At 51.4% G+C, this 17,781-nt stretch overlaps 1 protein-coding gene across 1 annotated transcript; it reads left to right on the forward strand.

The window, feature by feature from the left end:
* Positions 1-1,570: 1,570 nt before the first annotated feature.
* Adprhl1 (ADP-ribosylhydrolase like 1) lies at positions 1,571-17,053 on the forward strand. The gene is made up of 7 exons (XM_032918838.1): positions 1,571-2,050; positions 6,792-6,956; positions 8,728-8,853; positions 9,268-9,408; positions 12,158-12,285; positions 12,429-12,561; positions 16,438-17,053. The coding sequence occupies exons 1-7, from the start codon at positions 1,840-1,842 to the stop codon at positions 16,593-16,595; spliced, it is 1,062 nt and encodes a 353-aa protein (XP_032774729.1). The 5' UTR covers positions 1,571-1,839; the 3' UTR covers positions 16,596-17,053.
* The last annotated feature ends 728 nt before the right edge of the window (positions 17,054-17,781 follow it).

Raw genomic sequence — 17,781 nt, forward strand, 5'->3', positions numbered from 1 at the left:
ATCAAGGCCCTGATCTTTGTCTTGGAGCAGCAGAAGGACCCCTTGTAGCCATAGTAAGCAAGCCCTTGCCACCCTGCGTCCTCACTGGGTAAGTATTGTGTTGGAGACAGACATTCCCCCAGGTCCCTTTCTCAGCACAAGTATGCTGGAATGTAGGGGCCGTATCTCAGAATATACGAATAAGCTACGGTTATGTGTATCAAACACAACAGGTTTAAGAGGTGCGTGTAATCTGTTCCACTGAGGACCCGCCAGGAGTTCCCAGAGGGGACAGCATAATCCTTATGTAAGTGACGTGGGTGCAGAGTTGTGGTGGTTTAAGTGTTGTCCATTTCAAACGATGCTCTGTGGGTGCAGAAGTAAGCTCGCTTCTCTTGCTGTGCCTAACACTCTTAACACACAAGGGGCTCTGTGAATGTCAGGTGGACAGACTAGTGAGGCAGCCTTATCTTGTGATTTTGGCCAAATCATATGGAAGTGATTTCCAAACGTCCTTATCAAAGCCTCTCCCAAGGGCCCTTGGCCCTCACTCCCTCAGCCAGCTCACACTTCTGCCCATAAGCTGGTCCACCTTAAGTGGGAGCTGGCTCCAGCCGGCTTCTGCTGTCCGTCTGTCTGGGTGGGAGCCTTGTACCTTCTGGTTTAATGGAACTGCTTCAGACCGAGAATTGTGCTAGCAGGAAAGGTATCCTGCTGCTACACACTAAAGTTTTCTCCAATTGTGTTTTAAGTCCAAGTGATCCCCATCCCCTGCCAATCTCGGGTGTGATGGACTTACGTCACAGGAGGGCCAGAGGTGTCTGAACCTGCAGGGTTTGTGCCTGAGACAGGGAAGAGGGAGGTGGCCATCCTCCTAGTTCATTTCAGAGAGTCCTGTCTTTCTAACACGTGCCTGTCTAGCCTCATATATTTGATAATCTCATGAGCAGGCATCGATGTTTACAACACAGGAAGGGTGAGGTGGCATGACCATGCTTGATGGCCTTTACGTAGACACACACCGCTCTAAAGTTTGGAGCCCCTTACTGGACACTAAGTTGTGATGTAATACTTATCCCGAGGGGCTAGGGGTGCTATATCTTTTATTCTCTCATGACTTTTCTTTTAACGGAGCTGAGGATCAGACCAAGGGCCTCGTATTCATTAGGTAATGCATCACTGTGCTGGGGCTACTCCTGCAGCCCTCACAATTCTATAATCAGAAAAGCTTTTTCTGTTTTGTTTTCGAGGCAGGGTTCCTCTGTGTAGCCCTGGCTTTCCTGGAACTCACTGTAGACCAGGTTGGCCTCAAACTCAGGGATCCAACTACCTCTGCCTCGTGAGTGCTGATATCAAAGGCGTGGATCACACCACCCAGCCAGAAGAGTTTTCTAAAAGCATCAAACCACACAGTGGACAAATCTCAGCATTGTGCTGAGTGGAAAAAGGCGGATAAGAAGGGACAAGAAGAGCGTGTTCATTTGAAGGTCGGGCAGAGCAAATGTCAAAGGATGGAGCAGACGTACACATTGTGGCATGCGTCGCTCTGCCAGCAGGGGGCACAATCCACCAAGGAGCTGACACAGTAGCACAGCTCAAGGGCTCTGAGGTGGCTAAGTGCACACTGGCGCCAGCAGGCTCCTTTGCCCGAGAGCCAGTGCTGTCCAAACAGCTCCCCACGTGGTGAGCTCCGAGCCTTTATCTCATTGGTGCCACCTGCCAAGGCAGGAAAGAAACGCCTGACCATTTGGAGAGTGCTGGATGGTGGTACAATGACCCGTATAAATGTCAGCCCGGCTGGCTAAGGGAGGCCAGGGAAGGACAAAGGCAACTGCAGAATAAGAGAGGTCACCTTCCAAAATGGAGAAGTTCAAGGCTGCGATGCTGTTGGGGACTGTTGGAGATGCCCTCGGCTATGGAAATGTCTGCAGGGAGAACAGCTCGTCAGGCTCAATCCAGGAGGAGCTGCAAAAGACCGGGGGACTGGACAGCCTAGTGCTCTCACCTGGAAAGTGGCCAGTGAGTGACAACACCATCATGCACATGGCAACTGCTGAGGCCCTCACCACAGGTAGGACCGGCTGGCATATGCTCCAAGAGTGTTGGGGTAGAAAGACGGGCTGCCCGTGTTGATGGCAAACCAGTACCGAGAACCCGGAAGGTGGTGCATTAGTGCCCTGCGTTACCTGACACTGTTGCCGAGGGCGGTGATTCAATATCTACCCAAGACCCAGAGCCCGAAAGGCAGCAGGTCAGGTTTCCCTTGAGTGTCTTTGGGGACAGCAGCACTTCCCAGATAATCAAGATCCAGATTCTGAACAGCATTCGTTTCTTTCTGTGCTGTATGGGCAAGCCTCTGGGAGCTGCTCTGGTGGGCGTAAAGCGCAGGCATGGGTCCTCACTGCGGAGGGTGAGCATTCTAGGTCTGTTACAGAAGAGCTTGAAATGTGGGGTCGCCCAGATAACATCGTTTGGGGATGGCATCTCAAATCCAAATAATTAAGGTTGAACTATCTGTCCGAGTGCTTCGACTTGGGCATTGCTTACGAGTCAGTGTTCCAAGGAAGAGTTTTGGACACGGGAGAACAAAGTTTGTTCCCTAAGGAGCAGATCAGCTCTAAGATCAACTAAATGTCCCTAAGGAGCAATCAGCTCTAAGATCAACTAAATGTTACCTGGATTTCAGAGACGCGCACATACACAGGCACCCCGTGCCTTTTCTCGCGGTAATGTCCTGCAGGTCTGACATGCTATCTTTGCAAAACTGAGACCTGAGGGCAGCAGTCGAGCCAACAGACTTCATTTAGGCATTCTTCATTCCGTCCATCTGTCGTGAGCACTCTCAGCTTAGTTCTGCGGTCATGGTATAGGAATGCCACCAACGTCGGGTCCCTAAATAGAACCGAAGCACATTGATAAGATAGGGCGTCACAGCTCGTTGAAAACGGTGAAGCGTCTTTCTGAGCGTACGTCATGATGGAATCCAAGTATTAATGGATTCTGCCGTCACCGTATAGGAATATCACCAACTCGCCCCTAAATAACTGGGGGTGGGGGGGGAGTAAAGCATGTTGCTAAGGCTTGGTGTCATCACACTATGGGAAGTGAGATGGCGTCAAAAGCATTATGAATTCCAAACCATTATTTCCTCTCATATTTTGGGGCATACTTATCTGCCTTTTTTTTTTTTTTCGGAGCTGGGGACCGAACCCAGGGCCTTGCGCTTGCTAGGCAAGCGCTCTACCACTGAGCTAAATCCCCAACCCCACTTATCTGCCTTTATGGTCAACAGTACAGCCCAAAGCCCACCACAGCTCACAACCTCTAGAGTTAACAGGACTTAAAACTGCAGTCGGTACTTACTCTTGAAGCTCGTTTTCACGGTGCTGCATATAACGCCAGTGCACAGCCAATCCACATAGAGGTGCTTGTGAATGCTTATTGCCGATGTGTTCTGGGAGTTCTGCTTGGCATGTGACTGTCCCTGGGGCTTCCCTGGAGAGCCCCTGGCTCAGGTAGGTCCTGTGTATGGGAACAGGACACTTGGGATAAGATCAACAGACAGTGGCCGCTCGGGACGAAGTGTGTACATTTAGGGAGGTTTGGGCCCATTTACAGAATTGGAGTTGTTTGGTTTTTGGTTTGTTTTGGGGGGAAAGTGGGTTCCCTGCCAGTCACCAGGTTTACCGAGCATATGCTGCTGTGTTGTGCCCCGTCATAGCCTCTTGTTGTAGTTCATGGACACCCTCTAGACCAGAAGTTCTCAACCCCTTTGGAGTCAAATGATCCTCTCACAGTGGTCATTTAAAACCATTGGAAGACACAGATTTTTTTTTTTACATTACAATTCATAACAGTAGCAAACTTTCAGTTTTGAGATGGCAACGAAATAGTTTTATGGCTGGGCGTCACCACTGCGTGAGGAACTGTATTAAAGGTTCTCGACCTTAGGAAGGTTGGGAACCACTGCTCTACACAGTGAGTATTTTTTTTTTCTGCTCACCAAAACTCAAGGTTTTTCTCTTTAAACTACCCAGGTTTTTAACCACTGCAGTCCACATTAGGAAGCCTTGGGGACACGCCAGTAATAGCAGGCACAACTCCTCACAGCAAATGTGCATGAGGAGCTGTCCCACCAGCCTTACACTCACTGTCCCAAGGCTGTGTCATTGTCACACTCTGAAAGGTGGCTTCAGTGTTTCCATACCACAGGCGAGAGATAGACACCCAGAGTAGTTGAGTAACTGGTCCAGGGCTGTGCAGCCAACTGACAGCACATTGACCACAAGCTGTTCTTACGTACCCTGTCTGCTGCCTAAGGTCAAGGTGGCCGCAGAACTGTTACTGTGGTGTTTGGGTGCCCTATAGCCTACTCCCCAGAGTGGAATCACTCTTGGCATGATTAAACAAGTGCCACTCAGGATTCCATGACCCAGCAAAGAAGATTATGTGGTCTACAAACCATGGCTCGGCTGCCATAGCTCATTGAGGGTCAGCTTGCACCATTCAGGGCACAAGAGCAGAAACAAGGACAGGGCCTGACACTCTACAAGTCATGTCCGTAGTGCTGCTCCAGAGACCTCACTCGGTGGTGCAAAGTCCAAGGCAGCTTCACCATGTCCCCAGGCAAGCACCCGGTGAGCAGGAGCTTTGAGGGTGGCTCGTATAGGAACCCTTTGCTCTGGAGTCCAGGTTTGTAGCTCCACATTCCCAACGGCCACTGCCGAGCCTGAGGAACTGGTGAGGTGCCCACATCCCTGTGCCTTAAAACCCTTGGGACAGTGGGTATCAAGCGAAGCCACGGGAAGAATATGAGGAACTCAGCAGTGGTGAAAGACCACCAAGGCTGGGGTCCTGGCCTCTAAAGAATCTCATGTCTCTGGGGGGTAAACAGTTCTGACTATTGACTGCCAGGACCAATCAGGGCAGAGAGGGGTCAGGGTGTGAAGCCCCAGTGCACAGCCTGCAGGAGCTAAGGGTGTACCAGACCTGCACCTTTTCTTCCTCTTGACAACTCTCTGACAGACACACAGGTTAGGGCCAGAATGAATGAGAGAGGATGCGACCTCGTGGAATTCTTTGATATTATAGTTCAAACTCAGTCATGGTATCATCATCATCATCATCATCATCATCATCACTTATTATTTTAATCACATTAGTTCAGAGCTGCTGGTCAGTCTTCTAAAGTGACTTATCCCTCAGGAGGATGGGTAGGGAAGTAGGGAGACGAGCGTTGAAGTCAAGGCAGAGTGCCCAGAAGAGTCAACAGATGGACCAGCCTGTTTCTCATTTATATTCCAACCTTAAAGGACGAGCATCTGCTGGACTTTTTATGGACCTCCTTTTAGTCTGAGGAGGCTCCGTTTCAGTTGAAGGCAGAGGTTCTGTGCTGCCTGGTCTTATAATAATTGTCTAAGAGGGCTTGGGGAGAGAGCTGGGCTACCAGAACAGAAGAAGCTGCCGTTAGTAAGCAGATAGCACTGGAAAACCGGTGCCAGATGCCGGGACCTGCCTCCCAGCAGGGGTTTGCACGCAGCTAATTTTATTCCTGCAAGGTTGCCACATGAAGTCTGGCTGGGACTTAGGCACTCCCTCCAACAAAACAAGGCCCGGCCCATCCTTTCTCCTGCCCCAGTTCTGAGTCAGGCATGAGCCCTGAAGGGAAAAAGAAGGTAGGGTTCGCCTCTGCCCCAGGCTCACTGAAAGCAGGGCAGGAGAGGGGCTCTTTCTCCAGAAGCTCACAGCTATGGGTAAAAGCTCTGTCCCCATCAGGGGAGCAAGTCTGTCAGGCACTTCATGCCACTTGGCAACAAGGGAGTCTCGAAGGTTTACAGCCTTCTCTGTCCTGGCACAGGTCGTCACCAGCCTCTCACCATGCCCTGTCCTTCTCTACCCATCCAGCACTCAGCAAACACAGGTCACCATGGCCAGGGAAAGAGCCATTGTCTCCTAGTGGCACTTTATCCTAAGTACAGCTTTGACATAGAACGAAAACCCAGTGGCGGCCATGCAGGAGCGCATGGAAGAGCGTAACGACCGCCCGCTCTCCAGACGCTCACACACGTTGGGCTCCACTGACCACGCATGTGCGACCTCTTGTCCACGGAGCCGTGGATTAACTTGGTGACCAAAAATCTCTGGCTTTGCAGTCAAAACCCATCAGTTCTGGCCATGGCAGTCTTCCTGGAGAAAAAGGTGGTTGCTCTGGAGCGCGTGAGGCGAAATGCTGGCTAAAGGCGGGGCTTCAGGATGGACTAGCGGTTTTCAGCCCTGTACTCCATGATCATCAGGGGTTTGACCCATTCTGGTTCCCCAAATGCACTTCAAGGGACCAGGGCATGTTTGACAATAGCAGTCACGCAGAGCCTGAGTTTCCCAAGGGAGTGAGGTAGGAACAGGGCAGCATCCAGGCAGGCATGGTGCAGGAGGAGCTGAGAGTTCCACATCTTCCTCTGAAGGCTGCTAGTGGAAGACTGGCTCCCATGCAGCTAGGACAGGGTATTAAAGTCCACATCCACAGTGACACACCTACTCCAACAAGGCCACACCTCCCAGTAGTGCCACTCCCTGGGCCAAGCATACACATGATTCCAAGACTGTTAGTAGAAATGAAGGTGGTAGGTGTTTTCTAGGCTCTCGGGACACCAGAATAGGGGTAACAGGCAACCATTCATCCGGTCAGCAGAGGAATCACCATATCTTCCCCCTTTCTAAGCACACTCATGAGTCCTTGCCATTGATGGAGCCTGTTCCTCACCCACCCCTCACATGCTTGTTATTCTCACTAAGACCTGTCCCTTCCTCCACAGACTACTGGTGCCTAGATGACCTGTACCGAGAGATGGTAAAGCGCTACGTGGAGACCGTGGAGAAGCTCTCAGAACATCGGCCAGACCCTTCCACTATCGAGGGCTGCTCCCAGCTGAAGCCGGATAACTACCTCCTCGCATGGCATACGCCCTTCAGTGAAAAGGGTCAGGAACCTTTCTGTCCACAGATCTGCAGTTAGGGACCCTGCGCGTGTGGATGCCGGCAGCTACCCTGGCACATGTCGTGGTATTCCCATCTGTCTGGATCAGATCCTACGGCAGGCAGGGGATCCCCTGTGAGTGATCCCAGCTTGCTTGAGCATCTCTTAAAGATGCTGTCCATGTGACATCATGCTTCCCCAGAGGTTTTTTGTTTTTTTTTTTTTTTGCTACCCATCTCCACTTTCCTTTAAGGACTATTTTCCACTGCCTTTCCTTGAAGCTTGTGTTTTCGTAAGGAGAAATGCCATCTGTGTTCATGCCTCCTGTGTCCTTCGCTACGTTCACAGGACACAGCATATAGGCAGCCCCAGAGCCCTCCTCTCAGAGCCTCTCCTCCTCTTGTGCCTGTCTCGTGTAGTGGTACCCCTTTATAATAGTGAACCCACAGGTCTGCATTTACCCTGAAGGGAGCAGAGTGCGCATGCTTCACTATGGGCGCCACACTGTTAGCCCTGCCTCCCCAGCTCCATCAATCTGGGGACCTGGGCTCACTCTTTCCAAACTGAAGAGGAAGTTCTAAGACCTAGGACATCTCTGAACTGAAGGGCAGGAGAGCAGCAGAACACTCACGGCAGAGCCAGGCCAGACACTGATACCCCAGGCAGGCTAAGAGAGAACAGCCTACATTCAATAGAAGGCACCGTGTGAGCAGAGTAGGTGTTCGCAGCAGGAGAGATCATTTGAACGGTGTAAAGGAGTCACGACTAAGGGTAGCAGTTTAAGCAAGTCTAGCAGGACTACTGTTCTGTCTTCATTTCTGCTACTGGGACAGAATACCCCAGATGAAAGGAATTTAGAGAAGACGAGGGTTTATTCCAGGTTACAGACCATCATCACAGAGCACTCGAGGCAGGAACTTTAGTCAGCTAGTCACCACACCCACAGTCAAGAGCTAAGCGAAATGGATGCATGTGTGTTTACTTGCTTGCTTGTTTGCGCTCAACTTGATTTATCACTTTTAAATGTTCAGGACCCCTGGCTAGGAGTAGTGACGTCCACAGTGGACTGGGTCTTTCTACATCAATTAATTTAATTAAGACAATCCCTGCAGATATGCCCATTGACCAATCCAATGTAGACAGTCCCTCACGGAGACTCTTTCCAGGTTATTCTAGATCATGTCATGCTGACAATTAAAACTGACTATCACAGCAACCAACCCGGAAGACCTCAGGGTCATCACTGTGGTACATAAGGACCTTTCTTCCAGGCAGGGCAAATGGGGGTACAAACTCTAGAGAAGGAAATCCAGTATTATCTGTCAAAAATATTTAATGAACGTGCATTCTGATCTGACATTCTACTTCTAAAATTCTTTTTTTTTTAAAGATTTACTTATTGTATGTATATGAGTACACTGTAGCTGTCTTCAGACACACAGGAAGAGGGCATCAGATCCCATTACAGATGGCTGCGAGCCACCATGTGGTTGCTGGGATGTGAACTCAGGACCTCTCTGGAAGAGCAGTCGGTGCTCTTAACCGCTGAGCCATCTCTCCAGCCTGAAAAAGATCCATTTTCAGGGGCTAAATTACTCCACTTTCTTGTGACCTGACCCCAGATCTCTTTTCCCTAGCTCAGCATCCCCTTGTCTTTATTGCTCATTTAACAATTCTCTAGTGTTCCATAGACCTCATACCTCAGAAACTGTGAATGCTGGACTCCCACAGGCCATGGAGGCAGCCCTGAGCTCAGGTGGCTATCGCCCATGCAGGTTCGGGATTTGGGGCGGCCACCAAAGCAATGTGCATTGGAATGCGGTACTGGAAGCCAGAACGCCTGGAGACGCTCATCGAAGTCAGTATCGAGTGCGGTAGGATGACCCACAACCATCCTACAGGTAAAGAGCGGCCCTGAACCGGTGCAAGTCTGGTGTGGACGATGACCCGCTTGAGGACCGAAGTGTCATCCAGTGTGATTATGTTGGAGAAGCCATGCTGGGGAAAATCCCCATGTTCCTATACCACTCGTGCCAGAACCAAAGAAACAGGGGTATAAGTCTTGAAGGGAAACTGGGCTCCAGGCTAATGAGGGGTTCCCGTCAGTCCTGTGGGCTGATGGCCTTCTCCACAGCCTGACCTGCGTTATGTGCTTCTCTCTGCTTTGTCTCTAGGCCCTGTGGCGGCCCTGAAAAGGTGTCTTGCCTATTACACAGAGGGAGAGGCAGAACCCACAGCTCTAGAAGGGGGTCTCTGACGCCAAAAGCCACCGGTCCAGGTTAACAGAGCTGTATCTGTCTTCCTGTTCCCTCTAGGTTTCCTCGGGTCTCTGTGCACTGCACTGTTTGCCTCTTATGCCATTCAGGGAAAGTCCCTGGTACAGTGGGGAAGAGACATGCTGAAGGTGCTTCCTCTGGCCGAGGAGTACTGTAGGAAGAGCATCCGACACATGGCAGGTGAGCCTGGCTTCCTCCTGCCCCAGCACCTTCCGCTCACCCAAAGCCCGTGGGCTCACACTCAAAACTAAAGTCCTGCACCGGCCGCCCAGCAGCTCTCGCTGCGTTCCCCCAAAGGCAACGCTCAGAGAAGCCTTGGTCAGTGTGGGAGGAGCTGACTTCACCCAGGTCCTCACCCGGCAGAGGGCAGGCACCGCTCCAAGTAGCACTGGGACCTCAAGGAGAACCACAGCCTCATGAGAGAGTGGCTTCTTCCCCAGTACCCTGAGGTCTCAGAGACACCCACACCCTCTGCCTCTCCAAGTAGACACCAAGTGTCTAGTGCAGAAGAGGAATAGATCGTGCCCATGTTCCACACAACCCCACCCAAACCTGTTCTTGACCGAAGAGAAGTACCCCCATGGCGCAGACTTCCATCTGTACCAAGATGGGTCCCCATGTCATGAGTCCCCAGAGACCCCGAAAGGCACGGCTCTGGAGGTTTCTATCTGTCCTCGTTAACCCAGAAGAGCCCGTCCACCTTTTGGGTGTGGTCATCCTGTTAATCAGACACCCCAGGAGCACCGTGGCTTCCAGAGTCTGACGCACAAGGAACAGAGTATATCCCGCCCCCACACGCCTGGCTCAGGAGTGTTGTGCAGTAGGACACAGACACAGGAGCCTGAAGGCAGGACCAGAAAACTCAGTGCTCACTCCCCAGGACCTGAGTATACGGAAAACGCTGTTACCTCAGGGCTGCTCTACACGCTACAAGGGATGCGTGAGCGGGGAGTGTAGGTGGCCATGTGTCCTGCCACGTACCTAAGTAGGAGCAACTTTCTAAAATGAGCCACCCAGGGTGTCCTGGAAGAAGGAAAGCTATGAGCACAGGGCCAGGGTTACAGCTCCCCCAAGACGGCATGAAGCAGAGTGGCTTCTGAACAGTCACGAGAGTCACCACAAGAAAGGGGGGCATGTTCTAGAGGGTTCCAGAACAACGTTACAAGGACACAGAACACACAGAGGACACCCACTTGGCCTCAGCCCTGGGGGGAATTGGGCCTAAAGGACGGCACCAGGTATCCTAACTAGCTCATCTCCGAACTGTCTGACCTTCGCTTACTTCATCTCCTAGGAACATTTGTCATTTATTTTTGCTTAGTTTAAGTCATCGTTCCCTAGTTCCTCTGTCTCGAATGTCCCCCGAAGTTCCTCCAATGCCACCCATAGGTGGGCCGTTTCCTCTTCCCCGAGCAGGGTCACCAGATGCCTCTAAGACTGGAAGGCAGCTGTTGTGATAGAGCAGAACCTTACAACGTTCCCATCGCTCAGGGACACCGGGGACTCCAGGACGCGGGTGGCCGTTTTCAAAGTGTGTCATTCATGAAGGCATGAGGCTGAGAACAGAGCTCACAGCCAGGCCATTGGAGACCCCAGAGAAACAGCCCTGCTACGCCCTTGTGATTTTTAGGCTTACCTAACCCAGAGCTTTAAGAGCTCCTCCTACGCAGCACTTTGAAGAGAGCCTGCGCTCACTCAGCAGTTGCTCTGTACAGGCTGTTGGAGAGGGAGGCCGCTCCAGCTCTGAGAGGCGGCTGAAAGAATCAGGCTGGGTTTGCCAGTCCTGGGCTCTGGGTCTGGAAATCTCCCTCCTGAGTCTCAGGCTATTGCCTCCCTGAGAAGAGGCAGAGCTGGGGCCAGTGCTGCCCAGCACAGGCCTTTCACCTTTAGTGGCATTCAGGCAGGCAGTGTTGTTGGTTTTTTTTTTTAAAAGATTTTATTTATTTATTTAATATATTTAAGTACAGGGTCACTGTCTTCAGACACACCAGAAGAGGGCATTACATGGTTGAACTCAGGACCTTGGCAAGAGCAATCAGTGCTCTTAACCTCTGTACCATCTCTCCAGCCCTGCAATGTTTTAACTCTGTGAGGCCCAGCAGGTCCAGAATCTCAACATTGCTAGTCCAAGAGGCTGTCCCATCGCCCCCTGGCTCCTCTGCAGCCTCTGCCCATCACCCTGGAGGCTTTACCCTTTCTGCTCTGTCCTCTGCTGTCCGCACAGACAGAACACAGGTTCTAGAGCTTTACCTTCAGTGATGCCCCCAGTCCTTACGAGCCCCTACGGGCCAAGGCATTCCCTGCTCTTTGGCGTCCCCAGAGGAGGACACACTGGGAGCCTCCCAGGGCAGGCACCGCATTTCCTGCCGCTGTCTCTGGAGGTCTCTGTCCTCTGTGAGATGAAGAGCTGCTGGCCACTGCCCAGCTGGCGCCCTCTTCATCAGATGTACAAACAGTACCTCAGCTTGTGTTTCAGGCCATCAGTAATAATGAAACTGCTCTTCTGACTGTGCATGTCCAGGTTTAAGTTAATCAAAATACAGACTACCCTACTGGTTTTGCTTTGCATTTTTGGCTTCCTTCGTTTTGGGGGAGGGGGATTTTTCTCTTTTCAGTAACTTATGCACACTAGGCAAGAACCCTCTTAACCCCCTTAACATCCCCTAATTAATTAAAATTATAGGCCCATAATCGCCCTGTGATCACTTTCTGCTTTAGAGAGCAGTTAGGTAACCGTGGTGTTGTTTTGCACGCTCTCCACCGCCTGTGCTACTTCTGGAAGCAGCCTTACCTATCAGAGCTGCTTATTTTAGTACAGACACAACATTCCCCCTCAGCTGCAGCTGGGGGTAGGGCACTGCCCACCTTCACCCATCCCCATGCCCACCCCAAGGCACCAGCAGCCCACCTGCCCTGTGCTTGCACCTAGAGTACCAGGAGCATTGGTTTTACTTCGAAGCAAAATGGCAGTTCTATTTGGAGGAAAGAAAAATCAGAGAAGACTCAGAAGACACGGCCATCTTTCCGGACAACTATGACGCAGAGGAGAGAGACAAGGTGAGTCCGGCCCCAGCCCTGGGATATGCCTGTGCCCGTGGAACTCAGCCAAGGACACAGTGAGAGAGTGAAACAGAATGTTGGGTGGGCGGGGTGGACGTGGATCTTTTCCTGGACGTACAATGACCCGTAGTTCTCTTCAGACCTACAAGAAATGGAGCTCAGAGGGCCGAGGGGGACGGCGCGGCCATGATGCCCCCATGATAGCCTATGATGCCCTTCTTGCCGCGGGGAGTAACTGGACTGAACTCTGCCAGCGAGCCATGTTTCACAGAGGTAAGGCGCCCTGGTTCAGTACAGATACTTCCAGAAGGTACTAATCTGTACTCCGAAGCACTTCTGGGTATTTTGGGACCACAGACATAGGGTTCAGCCACAGATCCAGAATCCAGGCTCAACTCTACACACACTTCTGCGGCATGTGGGCCACAGATACGGTTACAGTGACCTACTTCGGTGTGGCCCACATCCAAGTGTCGCAGGTGACCACTGTCGGGACAGTGACCAGGTGTAGGGACTCTTCTCTCTCCAGCCACCCCCTCAGAGCTTTCAGGTCTCCCTCCACCTCAGTATACAGGTTTCTCCCTCCTGCAGTTAGTTCTGTGGGCTGTGCAAAGCCACGGCAATTTATAGCTAGGTTCTTGAGTCTGGGTGAAATGCCTCTCTTCCTGAGGCTCATTGTCCCCTGGTGGCCCCCACTCCTTGTGCTTGCCAAGTGTGAAAACAAGTGATACGAACTGTGTAGAACTCCACAAACACTAGGCTCACTAACGTTTGCTGGTGCACAGCACTTCAGCTAGGAACACCCATGTCCACCTGCGGAAGCCAGCGGTGATCTTCTGGAGGAGGCAGGCTGAGGCAAAGTGGATGGAGTCACCTCATAGAGCCTGTGTAGGCAGGAGCATCTTGTACAGACAGGAAGGCAGAAATGCACACACTTGTGTCCCCTCGTCCTTGCAAACAGGAATGGAGCTGAGCCGCACAAGGCAAGCTAGGAGAAGAGGAGGGCTGCATGGTGCCTGGCACGGCCAAGAGAGGCAGGGTGGATCTGGGAGGCTAAGAGACTCCAGCAAGGAAGTCATCGCCCTTGCAGGTGCCTCTGGCCAGGACAAATGCATCATGGTGCAGTTGAGCATGTGGCCAGAGCCAGTAGAGTTGTGTGTAGGACCAGAACTTTGTCCCACAAACCATGTCGGGTCCTTCATCATTCTTTCTGCTCTCCTTGGAGAATCCAATGGGCGTCAGTGCCGTGCTGGAAGCAGGCTTTAGTAGAAGGAGAGAGAAAAGCTGTGGGAAGTCAGGCGTGGCTAGCGCAGCTCTTTATTCCTGCTGTTCTTGGGTGTCTGTATTCAGGCCTCCCCTAGGACCCACGCCCAGGTCTCTAGGTGTATCTACTCCAAGAACCAGGCCCTGGCTTCCCTTCCCTGGGCCCTTGCAGCCCCGGCCTCATTCAATCCAGTTGCACTTCCCACTGTGTGTGCACAAGTGTGCTTGTGCAAGTGCACGAAAGTGTGTCTGCAACATTGCCAGGACTCAGAAGCGGCTTGGAGTCAGAGGTCATGTGGGGAGGAATCGCAGCAGTGCCAAGTTTCTGAGCCAAAGAGACAAGGGCCACGTGACTCAGATGCCACAGCCCAGAGGTTTATCTTTCAGAACTGGCGAATTCTTGAAGCATACATGCACTCAATTGCCCTCCTTACACTGACTTTTTAATATTAATATACACAGGGATATTTTTTACTGGAAATATTTTGGATGATTTCTTATATACATTTCCATGAACATGTCTTAGTGTATAACACTTTGGATGGTTCCTCAAAATCCTTTTTTTCTCATTAATTAGTTTATGTATTCACTTTACATCCCAATATCAGCACGCCCCTCTCCTCCCAGTCCACCCTTCCTACCTCCATCCCTTCTTCTCCTCTGAGAGTGCGGAGGCCCCCACTGGGCATCACGACACCCTGGTGCATCAAGTCACTACAGAACTAGGTGCATCCTCCCCCACTGAGGCCAGACAAGGCGGCCCAGGCAGGGGAATGGGATAACAGGCAGGCAGCAGGTTCAGGGAAAGCCCCACTCCAGTTGTTGTGGGGACCATATGAAGACCAAGTTGCATATCTGCTATGTATGAACGGAGGGTGGGGTGGGGGTGTGGGTGGGGGTTCGTCCAGCCCCTGCTCGCTCTTTGGTTGGTGGTTCAGTGTGATTTTTAAAACTGCCTGAGACTGCAGGAAAGAGGCAACCCTGAAAGGTGACTCTGAAAGGCAGACTGCAGATCTGGGGAGGTAACTCAGCAGGCAAATGGCTGGCTTGGTATGAATAGGACATGGAGCTTGATGCCCGGCACCATGCACATGTACATGCACATGCACACGCACATACACAGAAGCACATGCACATGTACACACACATGGACACAGACACACATGCACACACATGCCTCACATGCATAAACACACATGCCACACATGCATACACACATATACACACATACACACACATACACACATGCACAAGCACACATGCACACACACATGCGCACACATATGCACAAGCACACACACACATGCCACACACGCGCACACACACACTCACATTCACAAATACACACACACATACACACACATGCACACGCACACATGCATCCATGCAGGCAAAGTACTTATATCCATAAAATAAAGACAGGTATTGAAGAAACACAGAAAAGTAGGCAGTGGCTGACTTCAATGCAAGCCAGAGAAGGAAAAGTGGTGAGCACACAATGTCAGAAACAGAGCAGCCCAGTGTGCTCTGCACATTCAATTTTAAGTACAATTTTATGAATTTTTATGAGGTGGGTAGGATATTTATGGAGTGTCTTAGTTAGGGTTTTAGTGCTATGAACAGACACCATGACCAAGGCAAGTCTTATAATGACAACATTTAACTGGGGCTGGCTTACAGGTTTAGAGGTTCAGTCCATTGTCATTAAGGCAGGAACATGGCAGCGTCCAGGCAGGCATGATACAGGAGGGGCTGAGAGTTGTACATCGTCATCTGAAGGCTGCTAGCAGAATCGTCATCCAGGCAGCTAGGATGAGGGTCTTGAAGCCCACACCCTCAGTGACACACCTACTCCAACAGGGCCACATCTTCTAATGGTGCCACTCCCTGGGCCAATTGTATACAAACCATAACATGGAGTAAGGTAACTCTTTTTTTTTAGATTTATTTATTATTATATATAAGTACATTGTAGCTGTCTTAGGCACACCAGAAGAGGGCATCAGATGGTTGTGAGCCACCATGTGGCTGCTAGGATTTGAACCCAGGACTTCAGGAAGAGCAGTCAGTGCTCTTAACCACTGAGCCATCTCTCCAGGCCCGAGTAAGGTAACTCTTTTCTTCTCTGTCATGATGAATAGATCTCCCTTTTAGGATATTTCTTCCCATAATCCACCAGAAAAGGCTCAAACGGATGGATGGAAAGCACGGCGTGATGAAGCCAAGCTCACACATGCAACAATCGGGAAAGCACCCCGGGTTTCTGATCTAGAGAGACAGCCTCCCCACAGCACCAAGCTTGCCTGACACTGCTACCACACGCACATGCATTTTCTTGGTTACCACACACATGACTCATTTATGAGATTGCTCCGAAGCCAAAGATGGACCCCACGGCCGCCTCTCCATTGAGAAACTTGAGGCTTTCTTATGAAAGCTGAAACCAGGCCTTTTCAGATTTTCAGGCTGCACAAACAGGGCTCAGGCTGTCTTTTAAGACTCCATTCCCCCACGTCTACCTGCTACCTAACGCCACTGGATTGGCTTGTGGTGGTAGCAAGACGTCATCTGAACAGAGGAAGAGAAGGGGGACCCTTGTAGAGCAGGCAAGGGTCTGGCGCTTACAACTGTGACTGCCTCAGTAGCTGGCAGCCCACAGGGTCCTGTCTCTTCCGAGAGAGGGGACTCCGGTGTACCCCTGGCTGTCCTGATAGTCACTTTCTAGCCCAGGTAGGACTTGAACTCATGTCAGTGTACCCACCTCAGCCTTCTGAGTACAACTTGTGTACTACTCTGCGTGTCTTCTCCGGGATGGTCTCAGACGTGGGGGAGCAGGCTTAGTCAGAGGGGAGCCCCTCTAGGACGCACTTGTGTTTGCTATTTCAGGAGAGAGCGGAGCGACAGGGACGATCGCTGGCTGCCTGTTCGGGTTGCTGCACGGCCTGGCCACGGTTCCACGGGGCTTGTACCAGGAACTGGAACACAAAGGCAGACTAGAGGATCTGGGCACAGCCCTGCATCGCCTGTCCACAGAAGAAAAGTAAAGTGTTTCTGACATTTTCCCTCCCAGAGGGCAGCCCACAGCGCCCGCAACTTAGGCTTAGAGCGTCCCCTAGGAGAGGGCATCCGTACTCAGTTACACACATGCCTCATGGGCTGTAATTCAATTGTAACTCTCCCCTCCAATAGCAAACCCTCCTCGATACATAAAATACATTGTCCTGAGAGAATATTTTCCCCTCACCCTCTCTGAAGTCTGACGCTCTGCTCGAACAGCACTAACAGCCGTGGCTCTCTGTTGGAGAACCGTCTTCAGTCTTTCCAAGCCCTAGCTGTGTCTACCTGCGACCCTTGCTGTCACACTGTGGGGTGGGGCCTGTCTCTTTCGCAGTCAGATTCATGGTAGAGATGACTGGTGGCTTCAGGATGTCATTTAACCTCCTTACCGCGCTTTGGTCACTAACCCTTTTCCGGAATCTTTATAAATCGAAATGGAGAAAGCCAGGTTGCAGATGGTCTTCTGTGTCACATATGGTGCCTTACTTTGGTAGGTTAGACGCATGTGGGAGGAAGTCTTTAGCCACGGTGTCCTGTTCCACGGTGTTCCCCCAGTACGGGCTGGCTGGGAGCGTGGAGAAGGTGGACACGCGCTCCTCCCACCGTGGCTTTCAACACGGGTTTTCCTGGGTTAGTGACGAGTATGAAGTCAGCTACCATTGGTGACAGATGTCTGGTGCTATGCCTGGGCAGCGCAGCTGTGTCTGTCCTGTTGGTCCTGTGTCCTTTTCACATGAAGACTTGTCTCTGAGGAGAGTCAACACTGTCTGCAGTGAGAGGCCGGTGGGGTTCCTTTGAAGCTCTGGTGGGCGGGGACTAGGGCAGAAAGCATCCACTTGTTGGAATCTGCACAGCCTACAGGATGCAAACTCTCCCGGGCCTCGCCTGCTTCTGAGGGATGGTTAAATGGAATGCGGGGATGCCTCTCTTTCCCCTTGGGGTATATATCTAAGACGGCTGAGCAATGGCTGCGAACTTTATTAGCAAGGACTGACAACACAGGTTTAGGGATGTGCTGGAACTTCCTGAAGTGGCCGTGTCCCGGGTGTCCTCAGGAACTAGTCTGTATTTATGGTGAAGCAAGCATGTCTTGGGACATAGCAGTTGTTTTGAGAGTACCTAGCTTCCATTTTGTGGATGAGAGTAGAGTCATATGGTAGATGTGTCTGTGGT

The sequence above is a fragment of the Rattus rattus genome, chromosome 13 (genome assembly GCF_011064425.1).
Source record: "Rattus rattus isolate New Zealand chromosome 13, Rrattus_CSIRO_v1, whole genome shotgun sequence".
NCBI classification, from domain to species: Eukaryota; Metazoa; Chordata; class Mammalia; order Rodentia; family Muridae; genus Rattus; species Rattus rattus.

Coding starts and splice junctions, on each gene's coding strand:
- Adprhl1 (XM_032918838.1), top strand. CDS start 1,840: ATGGAGAAGTTCAAGGCTGCGATGCTGTTGGGGACTGTTGGAGATGCC. Junction 2,051..6,791: donor TGCTGAGGCCCTCACCACAG/GTAGGACCGGCT, acceptor CTTCCTCCACAG/ACTACTGGTGCCTAGATGAC. Junction 8,854..9,267: donor GACCCACAACCATCCTACAG/GTAAAGAGCGGC, acceptor TGTTCCCTCTAG/GTTTCCTCGGGTCTCTGTGC.